This window comes from Protopterus annectens, chromosome 12.part0 (assembly GCF_019279795.1).
Source record: "Protopterus annectens isolate FY-2018-M chromosome 12.part0, PAN1.0, whole genome shotgun sequence".
Lineage (NCBI taxonomy): Eukaryota > Metazoa > Chordata > Ceratodontiformes > Protopteridae > Protopterus > Protopterus annectens.
In genome coordinates this window covers 500,078,134-500,097,956 of record NC_056746.1, presented here as the reverse complement: position 1 = coordinate 500,097,956, position 19,823 = coordinate 500,078,134, and the positions used below count along the sequence as shown (strand labels likewise).

Genomic DNA, 19,823 nt, shown 5'->3' with positions numbered 1-19,823 from the left:
TCCAGACGTCTTGGTGTCAGAGGTTGGGAGTTATGGGTGTGGGTACAGAGTACATTTTACTATGCAGGCGTACCCATTATATGTAAAAGCAAACATAAGAAAAAAGGATTATTGAACATATCCACTGGCAACAGTACCAAAATGCACTATATTCACAAAAGTCTTAGCACCTCGGCTACACAGCCTTCAAGATGCCCATTATATGTGTAGTATATTCCACATAGCACTGAGACTTCCAGGTATGTCAGTGGCAGAGCAGTGGGTGTCACTGAAATGCATAATAGTTGGCAATGCAATTATCTGCACATGGCCCTGTCAAAGACGGCGCTGTACCTAGGGCACTAGAAGATGACTGACGGGAGAATGTGCTGGCCAGATCCTGACAGTATTAACCAAACATACACATAGCTCATTGACCCCTGTATATTGTGGAGAGGCAACATGTTTTCATGTGCATTGGGACAGCCCTGTCAATGTGGGCTGTGCTGCTACTTCCCTGCAAACATACATGTTACTGCATTTCTGTGGGTATATGGGGAGGGGGCACACCTATCAACTGTATACATTTGCACAGACTGTGCTGATATTTGCTTTACATTTTAGTTCCATTTACCATAATATCGTGCCCTGTCTTGGGGACTAGAGGCATATCAGTAAAGATCACAGGTCAGATTGTAATGGCATACATTTGAGTTTCAGACTGCTAACCCTTCATAGCCTTACTGCAACTGTGAGGCCTGCTGTGCTATCATTGTGCGAGTCTGTAGGGAGGTAATTCAACATTGTCGCCATTTGTGGGCCTTTGACAGACACTTCTCTCTGGTTTTCTACAGCTGACTTGCTGTGTGGGTGTGAGGGATGGGTATGGGACCCCCACATGATCAGCCATGCCTGTGACCTATGACCCCACAGTTAGTTGGTCCCAGACATATACTGCAGTGGGATTTGCCACCTTGGGTACTACTGCATAGTATGGGGAGGCCAGTACTGGGCAGACATTTTCTGGTGTCCCACATAGCTGTCAGTTGTCTGCTGCTATCCCAGTAGGCCACCCCATTCCCTTGCATGCATGCAGCATTACCATAGATATGCTACCAAAACATACTAATCCATTCATTAATTGTTAAGAAGACTGACTTACCTTGTGCCTGTGGCAGTTGTGAGGACGGTGCTTGAGGGCTGCCTATGTTGGATGCACACAATACACTGCCTATACATGGTAAGTTACAGGTAATGTGATGTATGTGTCATCCATTTTACTGTGTGTGCGAGTCAAAGAGAGGTGTCACTCTCTGGGGTCCCTACAGTGTCAATGTGTGTGCTATGCATTGCCTCTTTGCCAAGGCCTGAGTATACTGGCATATTTCTGTCTGTCTACAGGAGCAGGCTCGGGGGCCTCCTCCTCTGTGTTTCTCTCTCCCTGTGGGGACCTTGGCAAGGGTGGTGGGCTTTGTAGCCCTTCCCCATGCTGTTCCTGCTGCAGCTGTTTCCGCAGGATCATATTGTGTAGCATGGCACATACTATGAACATGTGTCCACATGTGGCTGGACAGTACTGCAAGGCTCCATCAGATATGTCAAGACAACGGAACCGTGACTTGAGCATCCCAAACACACTCTCTATAATGATCCTGGTTTGTGTGTGTGCCTCATTATGGCATTCTTGTGTGAGTGTGGGTGCATTTCTGATGGGTGTTATCATCCATGGCTCCAGTGCATAGTCAGCATCCTCCACCAGATGGCCATATGAGATGCCCTCACTGGCAAATGCCTGGTACAGCTGTGACGAATGCCAGATGTGGGAGTCATGATACCTTCCAGGGCTGCCAACACACACATTCATGATAGTGCTCTGGGCATTGCACACAACCTGGCAGTTGATGGAGGGGAATCCCTTGCTGTTTATGTAGACACTACCCTGTTCACAGGGTGGTGCTTTGATGTGGATGTGCATGCAGTCTATTGCACCCAGTACCTCCGAGTATTCTGCTACATGGTGGAAGAGGCACATATTGCTGGTCCTCTCCTCACAGGAGTTGGGGAAGTAAATGTGCTCACCGGCATGTGGTAGCATGGCATCCAGGAACTGGTGGAGTACCCTGGATGCAAATACCTGTGAGACCCCCATGATGTCGCCAGTAGGTGTTTGGATAGTACCTGTAGCTAATATTCTTAAGGCTACCCATACCTTGGTATCCAATGGGATGGATTCCCCTCTGTTGGCTCTGGGTCTGATTTGAGGCTGGCACAGCTTGATAATTTGCTGAAGTATGTCTCTGTCCACCCTGTAGTGCTCTACTTCTCCAGATCATGTAGCCCCTGGTAAGCTACCCTGGGTCTGAACACTCTTCTCCTCCTTGGCCTGTGGCAGTTGTCAGCATTATCCTCCTCACTGCCCTCAGCCTCTAGCACATACTGATGGATCAAAGCAATGGCAGCCCCTAACATTTCTCCGGTTAAAATTCCCCCACACGTGTACACCAATAGTGCAGAGTTTGTGGGAAAAACCAGACTGCAAGGTGTTTTCATAGTTTATACTGTTGTGCTGCAGATGCTGCCTGTATGAATGGCTGACTATGATGCATTCCACCTACTAGCTATGTAATTTGTTTTTGATTGCTTTAATTCTGCTATTTTCCTTTTTTTCCTATTTTTCCCTTCCCACCCCCCCCTTTAAGCCCCAAGGCATGCTATGTAAACACTGTGCCCAAATGTAAACAGTCCTGCTATTTCTGTTTTTTTTTTTGTTTGTTTTAGACCCGGTGTGCACCATGCAAACCCATTTAGCTAATGTAAATACTAAGAAATGGCCTTCCCTGGACACAAACACACTCTTCATTTCATGGAATAAGTCAATACAGCCTCAGACACACCCCCTTGCTTAGCTTATCTGAGGGCCATAGAGCTCCAGTGTGCTTACACCATGCATGACATACACCCTTTTCATGTCTGTTGCTCCTCCTGCTTACACGTTCATGTTATATCACCTACATGGTTAGGTGCAGTTTGGCACTTAGAATATTTTTGTGATTCAATAAATTTCCCCTCATTTGCATACCCCACTGCCTTAGTCCATAGTTACTGCACTACCCCAGAGCCTTTCCCCTTAACAACCACTGTTCCCTGGTATTGTTTTGATTCTGCATGCCATAGATTATAATGGCAAAATGCAGATTTCCTTTAAAATTGAGTTTTCACATTTTTTTAAATTTTTGGCACAATCCCGTTTGCGCGCCGCTGCCCTATGCTTAAACAGCTGAGATCGGCCAAAAAAAAACAACCATTATTTTTATAAAAATGAAACACTTTTCCATGCCAATGGCCATATATTTGGCCATTGAAAAGTGAACCAAACCACAGGAAAAATGCTCCGATTAACAAACCACTTTATTCACGATAATCCTTGAAGTGCGAAACATACATCGTTGCTAAAATCCAGCTAACTTCCTCAGAAGACAAAATGATGCAAACCACAGTGTGTTTAAATAGTGGTTCTAACCCATAATAAATCAATTAGTCCATTAGTTTGGCTTAATTAGAAGTAGGCTTAGTAATACATTTGTAGCCCCTGGTTTGCATAATAAAGTTGTATATGCAAACTGAGCTTTAATCTTGATTTAAAACAAACAAGTGTTAGTGAATACATAAAAGAAAAAATGTTTAAAAAACATATATATTAAAAAGAAAGAACACTGCCTCCATTATTTAAATGGCAAACACCACAAAGGGAACTAGTTATTATTATTGCCATCGCTATATCAACAGAACGTCATACTGGTATGGCTTGGGTTTAAAAAATGCTTATATTTAAAATACTTGCATTTAAAATACTTGCATTTAAGGTAGGCAAGGGACACCCACCCGCTTAAATGTAAGAGTTTAGTAACCTTAATTAAATCGTACACTAATTTAAATATACCCAGTTTAGTCATAGTGTAAAAAATAAAAATAAAAATAGAAGTGTGATTCTCTCTATCTCTCAACACTCAAGCAATGCATAGCATTGCAAATCGAGTTATAATTAATACTCAGTAACTAATAAATATATGGATATATAATATAATATAATATAATATAATGACAATACAACAATATAATAACAATAAAAACAAAAAAATAGAATGTGCATAATAAACAATAATGCACAATAATAATTAGTAATTAATGAATATTAATATATACATGTGTATACATTCATTATGTTTATTATTGTTATTATTATCATCATTGTTACTCACTGTAATCCTTTATTTATAGCCTTAATCTGCTCTAGTTTTTATTAAGGTATGTACAATGAGTGCTGTGGCTTGAAATTGTATCATAAATATTGAACCCTAGTTTAAAACAATTTTAAACAATTAACTATGATACTAATTAATATATTACAATAATTAATAAATAATAAATAGTAGAATAAATAAATAAATAAATTAAGTATTATAAATTTATTTATTATAAATTAATTACCATTATATTACAATTTAAAACTATTTTAAAACATTTCAGGGTATTTCAAAATTCCAACAGTCTATCCTAAAACATTTCAGGATAATTCAAAGTTATAACTATCCAAAACTAGGCAAGTACTTAATTAAGTAATTTAAAAATATTAAAATTATTATTAATATTATCTTTCCAAGTTCTTTAATCTTAAAATGCATTTAATAGACGACATCTCGTTAATACCAAGGAATTGGTTGGCATTTGTTGTCAATTGCCAAATAAGTTCCTTCCGTTCCAATTTTAATGGTTCATATGGACACCTAGGATCTTCTGTTACCTGGTCAATAATTTTAAATTTAAAAGAATGGCCTTCGTTCAAGTGACAGTGCCTGGCTAGGGCATTTTCTAATTTCTTTCTATTAATACTATATGTATGTTCGTAAATTCTTTCCTGTAATTTTCTATTGGTTTTCCCAATATAGAAGGCTGCACACTTTACGCACTTAGCCATGTAAACTACTTGGCGGCTACTACAATTAAATTTATCTTTTATTTTATAAATGTGATTTTTTATTGTAAAGGTGCAGCCTTCTTCAATAAATTTACAATAATTGCACATATTGCATTTGGACATACCTCCATTAAGTCTAGTATTAGTATTTTTAAATTGTAAGATTTCCTTGAAATTCTGGCCTCTCCTATATACAATTTTTGGTTTATCAGGTACTATATCCCTGAAGTTGCTATCTGACACCAATAAGTGCCAGTTTTTATTTAGAATGTTCTTGATGTCAAATGCATTCAAGTTAAAACACGTAATAAGACTACAAGCAAATGGTGTCCTTACTTCTTTCACTACCGTTTGAACTGACTCATTATTTTCTAGTACCGGCGTACCTAATATTGGTGAATATACCCCCTCCCATCTCTTATTCTTAACTTCAGTGGTTATATTATCAATAAATTCACTGGGGTACCCTCTCTGGAGGAAGAATTTTTCAAGAAGTTGACATTCATCTATAAAATCCATATCATTTGTTATCATTCTTGCCGCCCTAACTAGTTGGCCTTTTACGACCGCTTTCTTCTGGAAAACTGGGTGGCTACTTGAAAAGTGGAGGAATGTATTAGAATAAGTCTCCTTCCTGTAAATAGTAGCTGTAAATCTTTCATTAGTATAATCTTTTCTTAGGTTAACATCCAAATAATTAATGTTGTCCTTACTGTATTTGGATGTAAACTCCAGAAAGTCAGTACTATCATTAAAGGTGGAAATAAGCCCGTCTATACCCTCTGATTGATCATCATAAATCATAAAAATATCGTCGAGGAATCTTGTGTAAAAGGTAATTTTATCTTTTAACATTACATTTTCAAGTACAGTCAACCTCTCCCAACGTGCCATTACCAGATTGGCAATACTGGCACCACACGGGGACCCCATAGCGACCCCAATCTTTTGATGGTAAATTTCCTTATTGAACAAAATGAAGTTATAAGAAAGGACTGTATCAATTAGTTCTCCCACAAGCTGAATTTCACCAGTGGGTGACCCTAATAGTCTCAGCATATCACTGACCCATTCTATTGCCTTATCGTGGGGTATACACGAGTAAAGGTCTTTAACATCAACTGTAACAAACAATCCTGTGTTTGAGAATTGTAAATTGTTAATGGATTTGAGAAAAGACCATGAATCTTTTGAAATCTGCTTTTCTAACTTGATGTATTTTTGAAGAATTTTGTCAATCACTTTCGCACAGGTATAAGTCATGCTACCCCTCCCATCCACCAATGGTCTCATAGGTGGGTCTTCCAGGTTTTTATGAACCTTAGGGATCCCAAACAGAACAGGTGTTCTAATCTGTGATTGCTGTAAGTAATTATATAAGTCATTGTCTATTCTCCTTTCAATGAACAATTCCTCGTATAATGACTTAATTCTACTAGCTGCTAGATTCATTTAATTCAAGGATGATTTAGAGTAGGTGTTACTTTCCAGTATCGTTGTCATTCTATTCTGGTAGTCACTACTAAACATTATAACTAACCCCCCACCTTTGTCAGGCTTCATGACGCGACTAGGTGCCTGCTTTAATAGGTTTAATAAATCTCTTTCTTCTTTTGTCATATTATATTTATACCTATTTTTAGTTTCCTTCAAGTTCCATAAATCTGCTTCCATGATTTTTTCAAAAAGCAATAGTGAAGGGTGGAGGGGGGGATTGTACACACTTGATACAAAAAAGTCAGATCTTTCACTAAAATTCTCGCCCATCAAAAATAGTAAGTTCAATTTTCTTGTAAAAAGTTTCAAGTCTATTAAAGTGTGCGCAATATTAAATGTGGTGCTTGGTACAAAAGTGTAACCCCTACTCAATAAATCCACAATTTCATTACATATGGACAGACTAGTATAGTTGTAAATCTTAAAGTCCGCTTTTGAGTTAGTTATAACAGTACACAGTAAAACAGTGTTTTTATTGTTATTATATTGTTGTATTGTCATTATATTATATTATATTATATTATATTATATATCCATATATTTATTAGTTACTGAGTACTAATTATAACTCGATTTGCAATGCTATGCATTGCTTGATTGTTGAGAGATAGAGAGAATCACACTTCTATTTTTATTTTTATTTTTTACACTGACTAAACTGGGTATATTTAAATTAGTGTACGATTTAATTAAGGTTACTAAACTCTTACATTTAAGCGGGTGGGTGTCCCTTGCCTACCTTAAATGCAAGTATTTTAAATGCAAGTATTTTAAATATAAGCATTTTTTAAACCCAAGCCATACCAGTATGACGTTCTGTTGATATAGCGATGGCAATAATAATAACTAGTTCCCTTTGTGATATAGTGATGGCAATAATAATAACTAGTTCCCTTTGTGGTGTTTGCCGTTTAAATAATGGAGGCAGTGTTCTTTCTTTCTTTCTTTTTAATATATATGTTTTTTAAACATTTTTTCTTTTATGTATTCACTAACACTTGTTTGTTTTAAATCAAGATTAAAGCTCGGTTTGCATATACAACTTTATTATGCAAACCAGGGGCTACAATTGTATTACTAAGCCTACTTCTAATTAAGCCAAACTAATGGACTAATTGATTTATTATGGGTTAGAACCACTATTTAAACACACTGTGGTTTGCATCATTTTGTCTTCTGAGGAAGTTAGCTGGATTTTAGCAACGAAAAGTGTATGTGTATGTTTCGCACTTCAAGGATTATCGTGAATAAAGTGGTTTGTTAATCGGAGCATTTTTCCTGTGGTTTGGTTCACTTTTCGCTGGTTTGTGAAGTTTGGACTTTTTTTTTTTAAATATTTGACCATTGGCATGCCTAAAGATTAAAATACATGCTTTTGTTTGAGCTGTCCTGCCTTCGTTTTAATTGTTGCAGAAATGTATTCGTCTAGTAGCTGAATACATTTCTGTAACTAACACTATTTTTGCACAGATGCCTGCCTGCTTGCTGAATCACTAACTCCCCTCATTTGCATGGTTTTCACCAATAAATGAGGTAATTAGCATTATGCAGTGGTGTCCGTGTAAGAACAGTGTAGGTTCATAGGTTCATAGGTTCATAGGTTTATACTAGGCTATCTGCTCTAAGGCATTTATAAGCCTAGCCCAAAGTTTTGTGGCTTACGCCACCCCTTATGTTAAAAAATACTGTGCCCATTAGTTTGTTGTGCCTCTGTCCAGCAGTGACACAGAGATGATTCCCGGGGTAAACCTACGATCTCCCATCCACCGGTCTCTTGAACAGAGCCAGCCAGGTGCTCTGCCTCACATGGACTGGGATTTTATTCCACAGCATAGGGAGTCTGTGGGTGACAAATCTATCCCTCCAGCATGTCCTATTTATATCCGTGCTAAGGTTTAAGTCGCTTGCTCTAGTAGATCTGGTAGATTTGGATTTTTTGAGGTGGAGCATGTCCATTAATTCCGGGTTGGACATGGCCTTGTATGTCAGGCACAGGTCACCTCTGAGCAGGCGGTATGCGACTGAATAGAGCTGGAGTTTCTTCAGTCTGGCAGCATATGACAGATTTTGGAGTCCCTTTATCCTTTTGGTGAGGAACTTTTGGGGTCTCTTCAATTGCTGCAGGTGTCGGGTGAGATACATCCCGAATGGGGCATTGTACTCGATCATTGGTCTGATAAGTGAAGAGTACAGGGGAACAATGACCTCACTTGATCTGGATGTGAATCCCTTCATGATCAGGTGGGCAATGTAGAAGGTCTTTCTAACCACTTTAGCAATGTGAGTGTCAAAAGAAAGGCCACTGTCAACCTGGGTCCCCAGGTCCCTGATAACCTCTTCTGTGCTTAATGGATTGCCACCTATATGGTAGCTTGGGGTTACCTTGTTTTTCCCGAAGGGTATGACTATACATTTTTTGGCATTTAACTTCAGGCCATGGCTATGGCACCAGTTTGCAGTGTAAGCAGTCTCATGCACGTCAGAACAGTAGTTTACTGGATCGTTCGGCGGCCATATTCCATGCAAAATGTCAGAATCAAACTATATGTCTTATGTCAATGATGTAAGCACCTTAACCATTATACCAATCCCTTGGGCCACATCAGACTTGGTTTAAGGTATTAGTCATGGTAGTAGAACAGTTATGAATATGAATAAAAAAAACAGCTAACTTGATTACTCCTTCAAACCTAACATTTAGATTCACTTTAAACTGCTGTGTTAGAGATGGCCAATAACAAAAATCAGAGTAAAATCATTCACATAATTTTGGTAACACAAATCTTGTACTGGGCAACTTTCCAGCAGCTATTCTCTGAATAAAAAACAATTTTCATAACATTTGGTGAGTATACAGAAAGCATTTTTGAGAGAACATACTCCCTTGTAACCCCATATGGGGGAATGCACCACCACAGTCTTGATTTATATATACCGGCTCTGAGATTATATAATCACAGGGTGTAAGAGAGGGAGTAAAGTGTCATACTTTATTTATAAACAGTGCAGCAGCTGGTCAATGGAATTTTGAAATTTTGGAGAGTGGTCATCAGCTGGCTATGTTTTGTTATTTGTTATTCACTTGTAACAATTTTATGTACTTAAAAGACTTAAAATATATGGCAACCACAGCTTTCATGAAAGTTACATTCACTGTTTTTGAAAACAGAGTTAGGCAAGAGTTCAACAAGGTAAGTTCAACTTGTAATACATAATTCATGCTTTATTACTCATAGACTGTCTATTATGAACATATTTGGCCTGCTTGTAGTGCCTCTTTCTTGGTCATGAGATGATTTATCATTTTAATTCAGGTGATCATTAGCTCTAGATGATTGTCACTTTTGAAGTGACACCCCGACTCAAGGTGCAAAAATGTGAAAATAGGGGTTGCAGATGGCTGGCTGGATGACTATGGGGCAATAATTAGGTTCACTAAGCTTTAGGATGCATGAAGATTTGGGGATTTACAGAAAAACTATGGAGCTTCAGGGAAGGAACTGGGATCACCAGCAGGCAGCTGGCTTGCTATTCAGTGTGGATACAGGAGAGATGGAGAAGGAGAGTCAGACTGAGGAAGAAGTGGTAGCAGGAGGACCTCAGCTAGGAAAGAATGAAAAAGTCAGAAGGAGCAGGTAAGGTTGAATAGAACACAGAGTAGGAGACAGTTAGAAAAGGAGAAGCAGAGAGGAGGACAACAAAGGAAGTAGGGTGACAGGGGGAAACAGAGATGAAGGAAAGAGCAGGAAGAGGAAGAGGCAATCAGGGGTGAGTGACTAAGGAACATGAAGTTAGTTTACAGGAACTGGTTCAAGCAGAATAGAGAAGTGAAGAAGGGAAGCAGAGAATGCAAAACTTTAGGTGGCTATATAGGAGGAGAACCAGAAGGAAAGCATGATGTTCATAACCAGGTCAGGAAGGGGGCAGTTATTAAGCAACACAGAACTAAGATCTGAGGGAGGCACATTCTATCAAAAGGAGTAGAACTGAAAGTCAGGGAAGGTAGGTACAGCAAGGGCTTGCACTTGTCTGTTAGGCATAGCCCAGGCAGTGGAGGACTCAATCATTAGAGGCAACAGGTAGGCAGATGGAAGGTGGAAAAGGAAGAATTTGGTGAAGGTTGATCGTTGTTCTAGATATTATCTTCAATAAATAGGCCCAGCAGTGGCCACACTTTACTTGAAAGGAGAGGAATGCACATGTACAGCAATCCATGTGGGAACCAATAACCCAGTAGAAACATACTTCTCAATTATATGTTCCTGATTTTGTCTCATAGTTTTACCCAGTCCCTCTTAAAATTTCTGATTTTCTGTTAAATCACTGATGAGTACAATCAGTTAATAATGCCAGACATTTAGAGTTTCATACTCTTGTTCAGAAAATGCATTGTGATGGAAAACCTGCTGTCCTATTAACCTTAAAAGTGAATCAGAGTAATTGAGAAGAGCAGTAAGGAAGAGAAAGAAACTGTAATATGCAGGGATGAGTAGATGGTAGAGAAAAGTGAGGGAAACACCAGAGGACAGAGGAAAGTAGAAAGGGAATGTATGAAGACAGAGAAAGGACTGTCCAGAAATGATGCAAAGAGTCATATATGGAGTTCTGTTTTAACAACTGTAGGAGTGCTTTGCATGAAAACAATTAGCTGAGCATTGGTTTGTGACAGAAGCAGGATAAAGTAATTGGAAGAATTGAACCTCATGTATCAAGAGCATACCTCTCAACCTCTTAGAACAAGAAATCTGGATAAAGCCATAAATAATGGGGGGAGGGCAAAGGCCCAAAAATAGACAATTTTTAAATATTGCTCTTACAAATGTAGAAAGCTGATATAATAACAGGTTTTGTATTTCCATGAATCTGTCTGTCAATGTTTTCTGAATTTAATCCTCACAGACTTGCCAAAGATTGGGGAGAAAAACAAAATTCTGTGAGGAACAGATCACAAATAAGAGGCAAATATCTGGACATTCTGTAAAAATCGAGACAGTTGAGAGGTATGACCAGGAGTGCTTTGCACTCTGCTTTCACTACTAGCACTGAATGAATAAATAAAAGCAGAGTTGTACCATTTTATGACAGGAACATTTAGTAAATAAAAAATGTCAACATTCATCAAACAAATGTTACATTTGCTTGGCTCCTTAATCAGAAATCGGCTTAATCTTTTAACAGAAGCATGAGGGACCGAAATCTTATGAAATAGCAGCTAGTGCTGACATATTCAGGTGTCCAATCTTCACACAGAGGAGAAAGAAAACACAATGGCAGGAAAAAAAACAGAAAAATGTCAGGCAACAACAGAAGAGTAAACAAAAACAAGGAGATATGACAGCAGGAAAGGGGGAGACCACCATGGCTGGGATAAAGGAAATGTGGACTGATTATGAAAATGGGATACAAGGCATTTAGGAAAGGCAGGCTACACAAGGATAGTTTGAAAGGCATACGTACGGGATGGTTTGGATTCAGATGTGATACAGGAGTAGCAGATGCAAGACAAAGCAGAGTTGATCAGATGTAGGAAAGAAAAGGGGGAGCAGGGCAAGGATAACCTAGCAATAAAGTTGTTTGCTGGCAAATGGTGGAAAATAGTGGTTGGCACCCCTACAGGCCATTTAATGTACTACAATGGATAGCAAACTAGTCAGTCAGGTACACAAGCAAGGGATGGATGGGGTAGAAGATGGTAGATATGGTGGAATACTTCTGTCCATGCCTCTCAATCCTCCTGATTTTGAAAGGACACCACTAATTTGTTATCTGACTTTTACTCCGTCCATTTTCAAACTGGAAATTATTTTCAGTTCTGTTCTGAGTTAATAGAACCAGCATTTAAAATGTGTTCCTAATTTGGGGCTTTTCCCCTAATTATTTTTTGCTTTGTCCATAACTCTGGAGGTAAAAGCTGAGAGGTATGCCTCTATTTGCAGAGGGGGAGACTGATATTCCATCATCTAAAGTGGACAGAGAAAACAGACTACTGAAGTATTCAGTTTAGATAGATTTGAAGCATTGGTTGGAACAAGGAAAGAATGAGTCCATAATCTCATACTCAATAGTTGGGAGTGTGAGATTTCAGATATTCTGTTTTCAGCAGTGAACAAGTTAAAAATGGCTTTCAGTGGATTTGTCTGAAAATGTAAAATAAATACTCTGCTTTTCAGTGTAGTAAACTCTTGGCAAAAAGCATATAGCTTGGCATTCATTGTTATTAGAAATCCGAAGTAAAATATTTTATATTTATAAACTATGCAGTTTGTAAAATTTATTATCTAACAAGCAGGTCAAGATGAACTCTTGTATGCGGCTGTGTCTCGTCAACAGGACGTGCAAGATAAGAGCAAGGCCGAGGAGTTATTCTTCAGGAACAGAATGTGTGAGATATGGAAAACAAACTGTCAGCAGACCAGCTTCAAAAGAAAGACTTGCTATTCTGGCAAATTCTCTAAACTGCTGATACAGGCAGAAAAGAGACTATAATTGGACTTCTTACTTTTGTATGAGAGCCATTGATTCTTACAGTTGAGGCTGTAAGCTGAAGTATGGTTTTGTTACATGTTTATCTTTCATTGTTATACTAGATGTTACTTTGTAAGCAGTAAAAGTAATGTTATATCAGATTGAACCATCTCAATTATCTTCATTGAGTAATGGTACAGACTACCCTTTAGTGTAGTAACATAAATTTTACAGTGGCAAGACCAGGCCAGTTCAAACAAATCAGGGAGGTGTGACCTCCAGAGGTGTCTCTCACAGTGTGACATTCCTGCATAGTTCTTGTCTTGAGTCGACTTTTTTTTTTCCTACTACTTCATCCATTGCCTGGCAGATGAAAACACTGTGGTGCAATACAGGACAGTACGGTAATTCTTCAGACAGTTGGTGAAATACAAGGTGTGGGTCATACTGACTGACCTAACATCACCAGCATCTAGTGACTGACTGCAGAGAATTCTTCCACAACTGATCTTCGTGTTAAGACTGGCCACCTTGTCCTGAACATTTGTGGTAAATATTTTCTTCTGTTTCTTTTTTTTAACAATGAATGCAATTCATGAAAATGCCCAGAAGTGCGCTAAGTATTTTACTATTGATGTATCTGAATCATATGTAGATGTGTGGAATTATTTAAATGCATAGTATAATCAGCATGTTAGCATCTGTAAGTCTTTACTACATTGGGCAGAAGTGTCACAGAATGTACAGAAATGTTTTATTTAACTGTTGCTTTTTGCATGCCTTGTCATAAATGTATTTTATGTATTGTACAAAACCTAGAACACAACCAGGGTAAAGTAAAGCCTGAAGCACAGACAATGGTTCCTGTTTCTATATGTCAAAGCTTGCACTTTGCAGTCTGATTTCCAGGAGTTTATCTTGTCCTCATGGGTCACTTTCAGATTTACTGTGATAAATGCAATGCGTCTGGTAAAATACATGCTGACACTGCTAAATGTACAAAATAATTTTCTTAGTTTTTGAAAGTCTTACAGACTAAAATTAAGACATAAACTGTTATTAAACAAGGCAGTAAAGCTATTTGTATAATAAAATGGTTAACTGTTCATTTGCAATAAACATATGACAGGCAACTGGCTGACACACAGCATTATGTCATTGTTGCAAGGGAGGAGACTACAAGCTCAGAGACACAGAAATCTGAGGCTGCTAAAACAGCATATTTAACTAATGTTAAAAACTCTTCATAAGTGGGATGAACAGAAGGGTATTTTTAATAACATGATTACATTTAAAGCTTGGGTTCTTAAAACTGTAGGCACTGTATGCAATGATATACTTAAGCGCTGCTTCTGGAATTTTATTTTTCAGCATTTCACGGCTTATATATAGCAAAAGGGGAATAAAGGCACTGCACATTAACAGAGACGAGATTCATGGTAAACTGACAAACATATTTAATTAACTTCTAAGAAATAGTCAGAGTGAGTTTGAAAAGTTCAGACAACATATGCAAACACTTTTTTAAAAGTGCATAAGACCTTTAAAGTCAGCAGAACAGAATATTGACAAATATAATGTGGCTAGTAAAGAGTTAAAGCAACAGCGGTTAACTACGCTAATAGAAAATAATTTACTACAGTAGTTAAATACAGTAAAGACATGACATCACAAGACTTGACATGCATGTATTTTTTTTCACCTCAACTGCAGCAAAAGGAAGACAACAGCAAATGTATCTCTTTTGTTTCTTACAATATTGTATAATCGTATGATAGCATAATAATAGCAAAGACTCCCGCAAAAACAGTATTCAAAAGCAGTATTATGCATATTATGCATAGTTAAGCAAGCTAAAGTTACAAGTATATTAACGAATGACTGAAGGTAGAAGTAAGTTAACGAGTTATGGGTTAAGCATCTGGAATGCGCAAAAAGAAAGAAAAAAAGTATGTAAACTCAAATCTTTCTATGCTAGGGTTGCCACCTTCCTTCATGGCGAAAACCAGAGTAAAGCCACACCTCTCGCATCACCAACAACCCCGCCCACCCACCCCTTCTCCCGCCCACTTTGTGATGTTGCAATGACATCACTCAGCGGGGAACGCCCTCTTTTTTCATTCCTGCTGCCTGCTTTTGGCTGATTTACTATACTTTTCTGCAAAAAAAACAATGTAAATCAGCTGATTTACAAACTCCGATAGTCTGTTTCCTTTCTGAAACAGAATACTGGAGTTTGTACAGTGTTTTCCGGACAACCGGAGAATCAATTTGATTTCCGGACAGTCCGGAAAAAAATGGAGGGGTGGCAACCCTATTCCAGGCTGAAATGGGTAGTTACAAGGAATGCTGCATAACATAAAATGTCACTGGTACTGAAATTTATAAGGTCAAGGAAACAAGACTGGTTGCCAGGCCAAATGGCTTAACAAAAATCCTGTTTGGTAATTGTAATAAGATGTCATACTTGTGCATACATGTCATTAATAATCTGTTTGCAAGTGGATACTACTACGAGTACAGTCAGTACATGGGCTATGGTATGCAGTTAAAATATGCAGGTCCCTTTACAAAAAGGGAGGGTAGATAGCCAAAGGGCAAGCATACACTAATTATGTTTGAAGAAAAAAAACTGCATTTAGCTAAAGTAATACAGGTCATTCAAACACTACAGGAGGCAGGGTTTAAGGTTAAAAGTAAAAAGGTACAATTCATGTCATGACATGCTTTCTAGCCAAAAAGGATTACCCTTTCCGGAGTGGAGACCAAAGAAAAACACAGCTTTTTGTAATTTAAAGGCAGCATTGGCCAAGGCTACAAAACTAGTAGCTCCAAGTCTAACATGTCCTTTTGTGTTACAGGCAGCAGCTGGACCCAACATACTCTCTGCTTTTACATGAGTGGCCTCTTCAGTAAACAAAAAAAGATGACACATGTTGAGAGGGAATATCACCCATGCATTCAGCAACTTTTGGCCATTTACTTGGGTTTAAAACAAACTATATACTTAACAGCTTTTTCCAAAGACATTACATTACAGAAACCACATTATGCCATACAGGCTTTGGTAAATGAGACTCAGTTAAATAAAATGACTGATGACGTCAGTCAAGCAGTGTTGCAAAATGGTTGGCATTATTTATTGTCAAGCAAATTACAGTAAAGGCAGGAGATAAGTATTGCTTATCTAACTTCATGGAATATGAAGGATTTTTTTTCAGACAGTGCATACATAGTTAATTCTCTGCAGCTACATATGTCTACATGGGCAAGGAAAGGGTTTGTTGATAATATGGGCAAATCGCTCAAGCATGCTTCTGTGTTACAGACTATTTCAAATTTAGTTCGTAGTCAGTCCCTTGTGGGTTAATACAGTATTTTAAAGATAAAAGCTCATCAGAAAGCTACAAATTAAAATTTTCAGTTATATAACTATGCAGAAAAGATGGCAAAAAAGGCAGCCAGGGAAGGAATGCAATTGTATCCTACAGAACACCTTTCTGGTGTACCAGATAAAACTACTGCAGTACATGCCATACAGACATTTTCAGCTCAGATTTTGCAATATGGTTTGCTGCAGATCTAGACTAAGTTTGGACTGAAGAAAGAATTACAGAAATGTACTCTTGTAGGAGACAGTTCAGAGCAATATTATATTCTGTACCAACAGGCACAACAGTTAGTGAAGTTTAATCATCAGGTAATGGGACATTTAGCCACACAAAAGTTATAGCCCATTGTAAAGAACAAGTACTGGCATCCACAGTTAAAGAAAATCTGTGATTTAGTGCATAGTAAATGGTTAATATGTTTGCAGGTTAATGCTCAATTGAAAAAGCCACAGTTACTAAAGGTAACTCCAGTGGATGGACCTTATTATGCCATCTAAATTGACTTTGCAGGTACATTACCCCCAGCTAAAGGTGTGTACAAGTATATATACTAATATCACAGTCATTACAGGCAGCATACATTAGGCATATGTTCTATCAATATTAACAGGTAAACCTACCTCTGTTCATACAGACCATTTGATTAAAATCCCTTCATCTGTAAAAAGGTAGACAGACAGTACACAGGCAAATGCCAGTACAAAAGAGCTTGGTATAATACTCTGCTAGGAGGCCAAGGCACAGGCATTAGAGTTATTAATGCAGCTGATATTGAAATTCTAGCTAATCGTTTAAAAACAGTGGTGGAAGATATCTCTCAGATTGTACATTTACAAGCATCTTGGAATCCAGAGATATGGAAGGCACACCTGCCCAATATAAACTACCAGCAGCAATTTTTAGACAATTATGATGCAATGCAGTTACATCAGTTGAAATTTGATGGTAACATGACAGTTTTTTGTAAATTGGACAAAATGCACTATGCAATTTTTGTATGTAAAAATTCAAAAAACTAATGTACAAATTGAACTGATGTTACAGAATGAAAATGTTTGGCGACAATTGTTTCATAAATGGGTACCTGATACAGATTGGATTAAATTATATACTAAAGTAACATATTGTACTCTGCAATACTGCACAGGACAGTTTTCACATTATAATGTTACTGATACCACTGTCATGTGTCAATTTACGGTATTACCTATGACATTTCTAGTTCCAGAAGGATATGAGTATTGGTTGCCACAATTTGAAGGTAATCATATAGATATGAGGGAAAATACATAAAATTGAGTATTGTGCACAGACTCAAAATGGGTTAATTTGTGGAAAGCATTCACCTGTCTATAAACCATGCTTACTGCAGCAGTCTGTTAATTTATGCAAATAAAACATTATGTCTTCTTCTTTTCAAATGTTTATAGAAGTAGCTCCCCAGTATATTTGTCTAGTTACAACTCAGGATGTAGGTCATAATTTACAATTACCTTTCGCAGGATGTTTATCACAGGTTGATTTCCTTAAATGGAATCATCAGAGCTATGTGTTTACTAAAACCATAAAAGTGAATACTTCCATAAATTGGAGTTATGATTTAATACAGCTTTCCAATATATCTGTATCTTTGGATAATTTAGGGAAAATAATGAACAATACTAAGATTCTCAGAGAGTATTTGGAAAAAAGAAATAAAAGTATTCTGTATTATGAAGCATTGAGCATCATTGCAAAAGATAAATTACTTAGTTTGGCTGAAAAGACCAAAAAAGACACTGCTCACAATTGGTGGTATATCTTTACTGGTTGGTCCACATCAGGAAAAAACAGTTAAATTGGTTAATACATCCTGTAGTAGTAGTTTTAGGCATTATAGTCATATTAACTATCTGGAATTGCTAATCTAAGTTGTAATTTGCGAAAACTTACAGAATCCAACAAATCATGATGGTTAACCTGGATAAATTAGAAAAGGTTTCAATGTGTGCAACTGAAGTTGAAAATGAACAGTCATTTTCTGCCTTTTAATTTGAAAAGAGGGAATTGTGAGATTTGAAATATTCTGTTTTCAGCAGTGAACAAGTTAAAAATGTATTTCAGTGGATTTGTCTGAAAATGTAAAATAAATACTCTGCTTTTCACTGTAGTAAACTCTTGGCAAAAAGCATATAGCTTGGCATTCATTGTTATTAGAAATCCGAAGTAAAATATTTTATCTTTATAAACTATGTAGTTTGTGAAATTTATTATCTAAAAGCAGGTCAAGAAGAACTCTTGTATGCAGCTGTGTTTCGTCAACAGGACGTGCAAGATAAGAGCAAGGCCGAGGAGTTAGTCTTCAGGAACAGAATGTGTGAGATATGGAAAACAAACTGTCAGCAGACCAGCTTCAAAAGAAAGACTTGTTATTCTGGCAAATTCTCTAAACTGCTGATACAGGCAGAAAAGAGACTATAATTGGACTTCTTACTTTTGTATGAGAGACATTGATTCTTACAGTTGAGGCTGTAAGCTGAAGTACAGTTTTGTTACACGTGTATCTTTCATTGTTATACTAGAAGTTCCTTTGTATGCAGTAAAAGGAATGTCATATCAGATTGAACCATCTCAATTGTCTTCACTGAGTAATGTTACAGACTACCGTTTAGTGTAATAACATACATTTTACAGGGAGGAGGCAACAAATGGACATGCTGAGGCTCTACCAGTTAATAGTGACCACATAAAAGTTTATGACATCAAAAATCATAATCATATGTTATAAGGGAGTGAATTATGACAGAAAAGAAATCTGTTTTGGGGGCAGTAGAGTGTGGATGTTATGAAAAACAGAACATGAGCAGTTTCAGGAGTAATGTAAAAAGAGTTAAAAGGTTTGTCAAGAAAAAAAAATACAAGTGGCACGGTTTGCCACACAGATGAGTATAGACATGACAATAAAATAAATTAGATGCCAGAGACTAGAGACACTGTGTGGAAAATCATTCAATAAGTTATATGGATGCTAAAATTAAGGTATGTAAGTGTGTGTCAAAAAGTCCAAAGGGAAATATAAAAAGTTAGTAGTCATATAGATATAGAAGTTGAACTTCATCATGTATGGTAATGAAAGGCAGATAGCTGAGAGGGAACTGGTAAAGGACAAAATTTACGCATCCCAAGAAAGAAGTGAAAATCTGAGATGAATAATATAAAACCATTGCTGCCTAAAACATAGCAAAGAGAATCTTTGGATCATTTATAGCACTGCCTTCTCCTCTATTTACACATGAAAATCCAGTATTTAATATTTCAGCATTTTAGTTGTCATTGTCACAGTACAAAGGCAAATAAAATAAAGATTTAATTTCTCCATGTCTTCTGGGTTTCTAATACCATGACGGTAATAGACCCCATTCTTAAGTCAAAGTATGATTAAATTAGTATCATTTCAGTCTTTGATGTCAGCCAAAAGTTCTCTTCAAAGCACCCACAATGTGCCCAGAACTGACTCCATCTGCGTTCAAAGCATC

The 19,823-nt window shown here is 37.4% G+C and overlaps 1 protein-coding gene across 1 annotated transcript in view; it reads left to right on the top strand.

Annotated features, from left to right (window-relative positions):
- The first annotated feature begins 9,898 nt into the window (after positions 1-9,898).
- The window catches only part of LOC122816181 (cytochrome P450 3A19-like), a 112,844-nt gene continuing 102,919 nt past the window's right edge, over positions 9,899-19,823 (top strand). The window contains exon 1 of the mRNA XM_044088930.1: positions 9,899-10,086. Coding sequence (XP_043944865.1) covers positions 9,899-10,086 — 188 coding nt within the window. The remainder of the gene's footprint in view (positions 10,087-19,823) is intronic.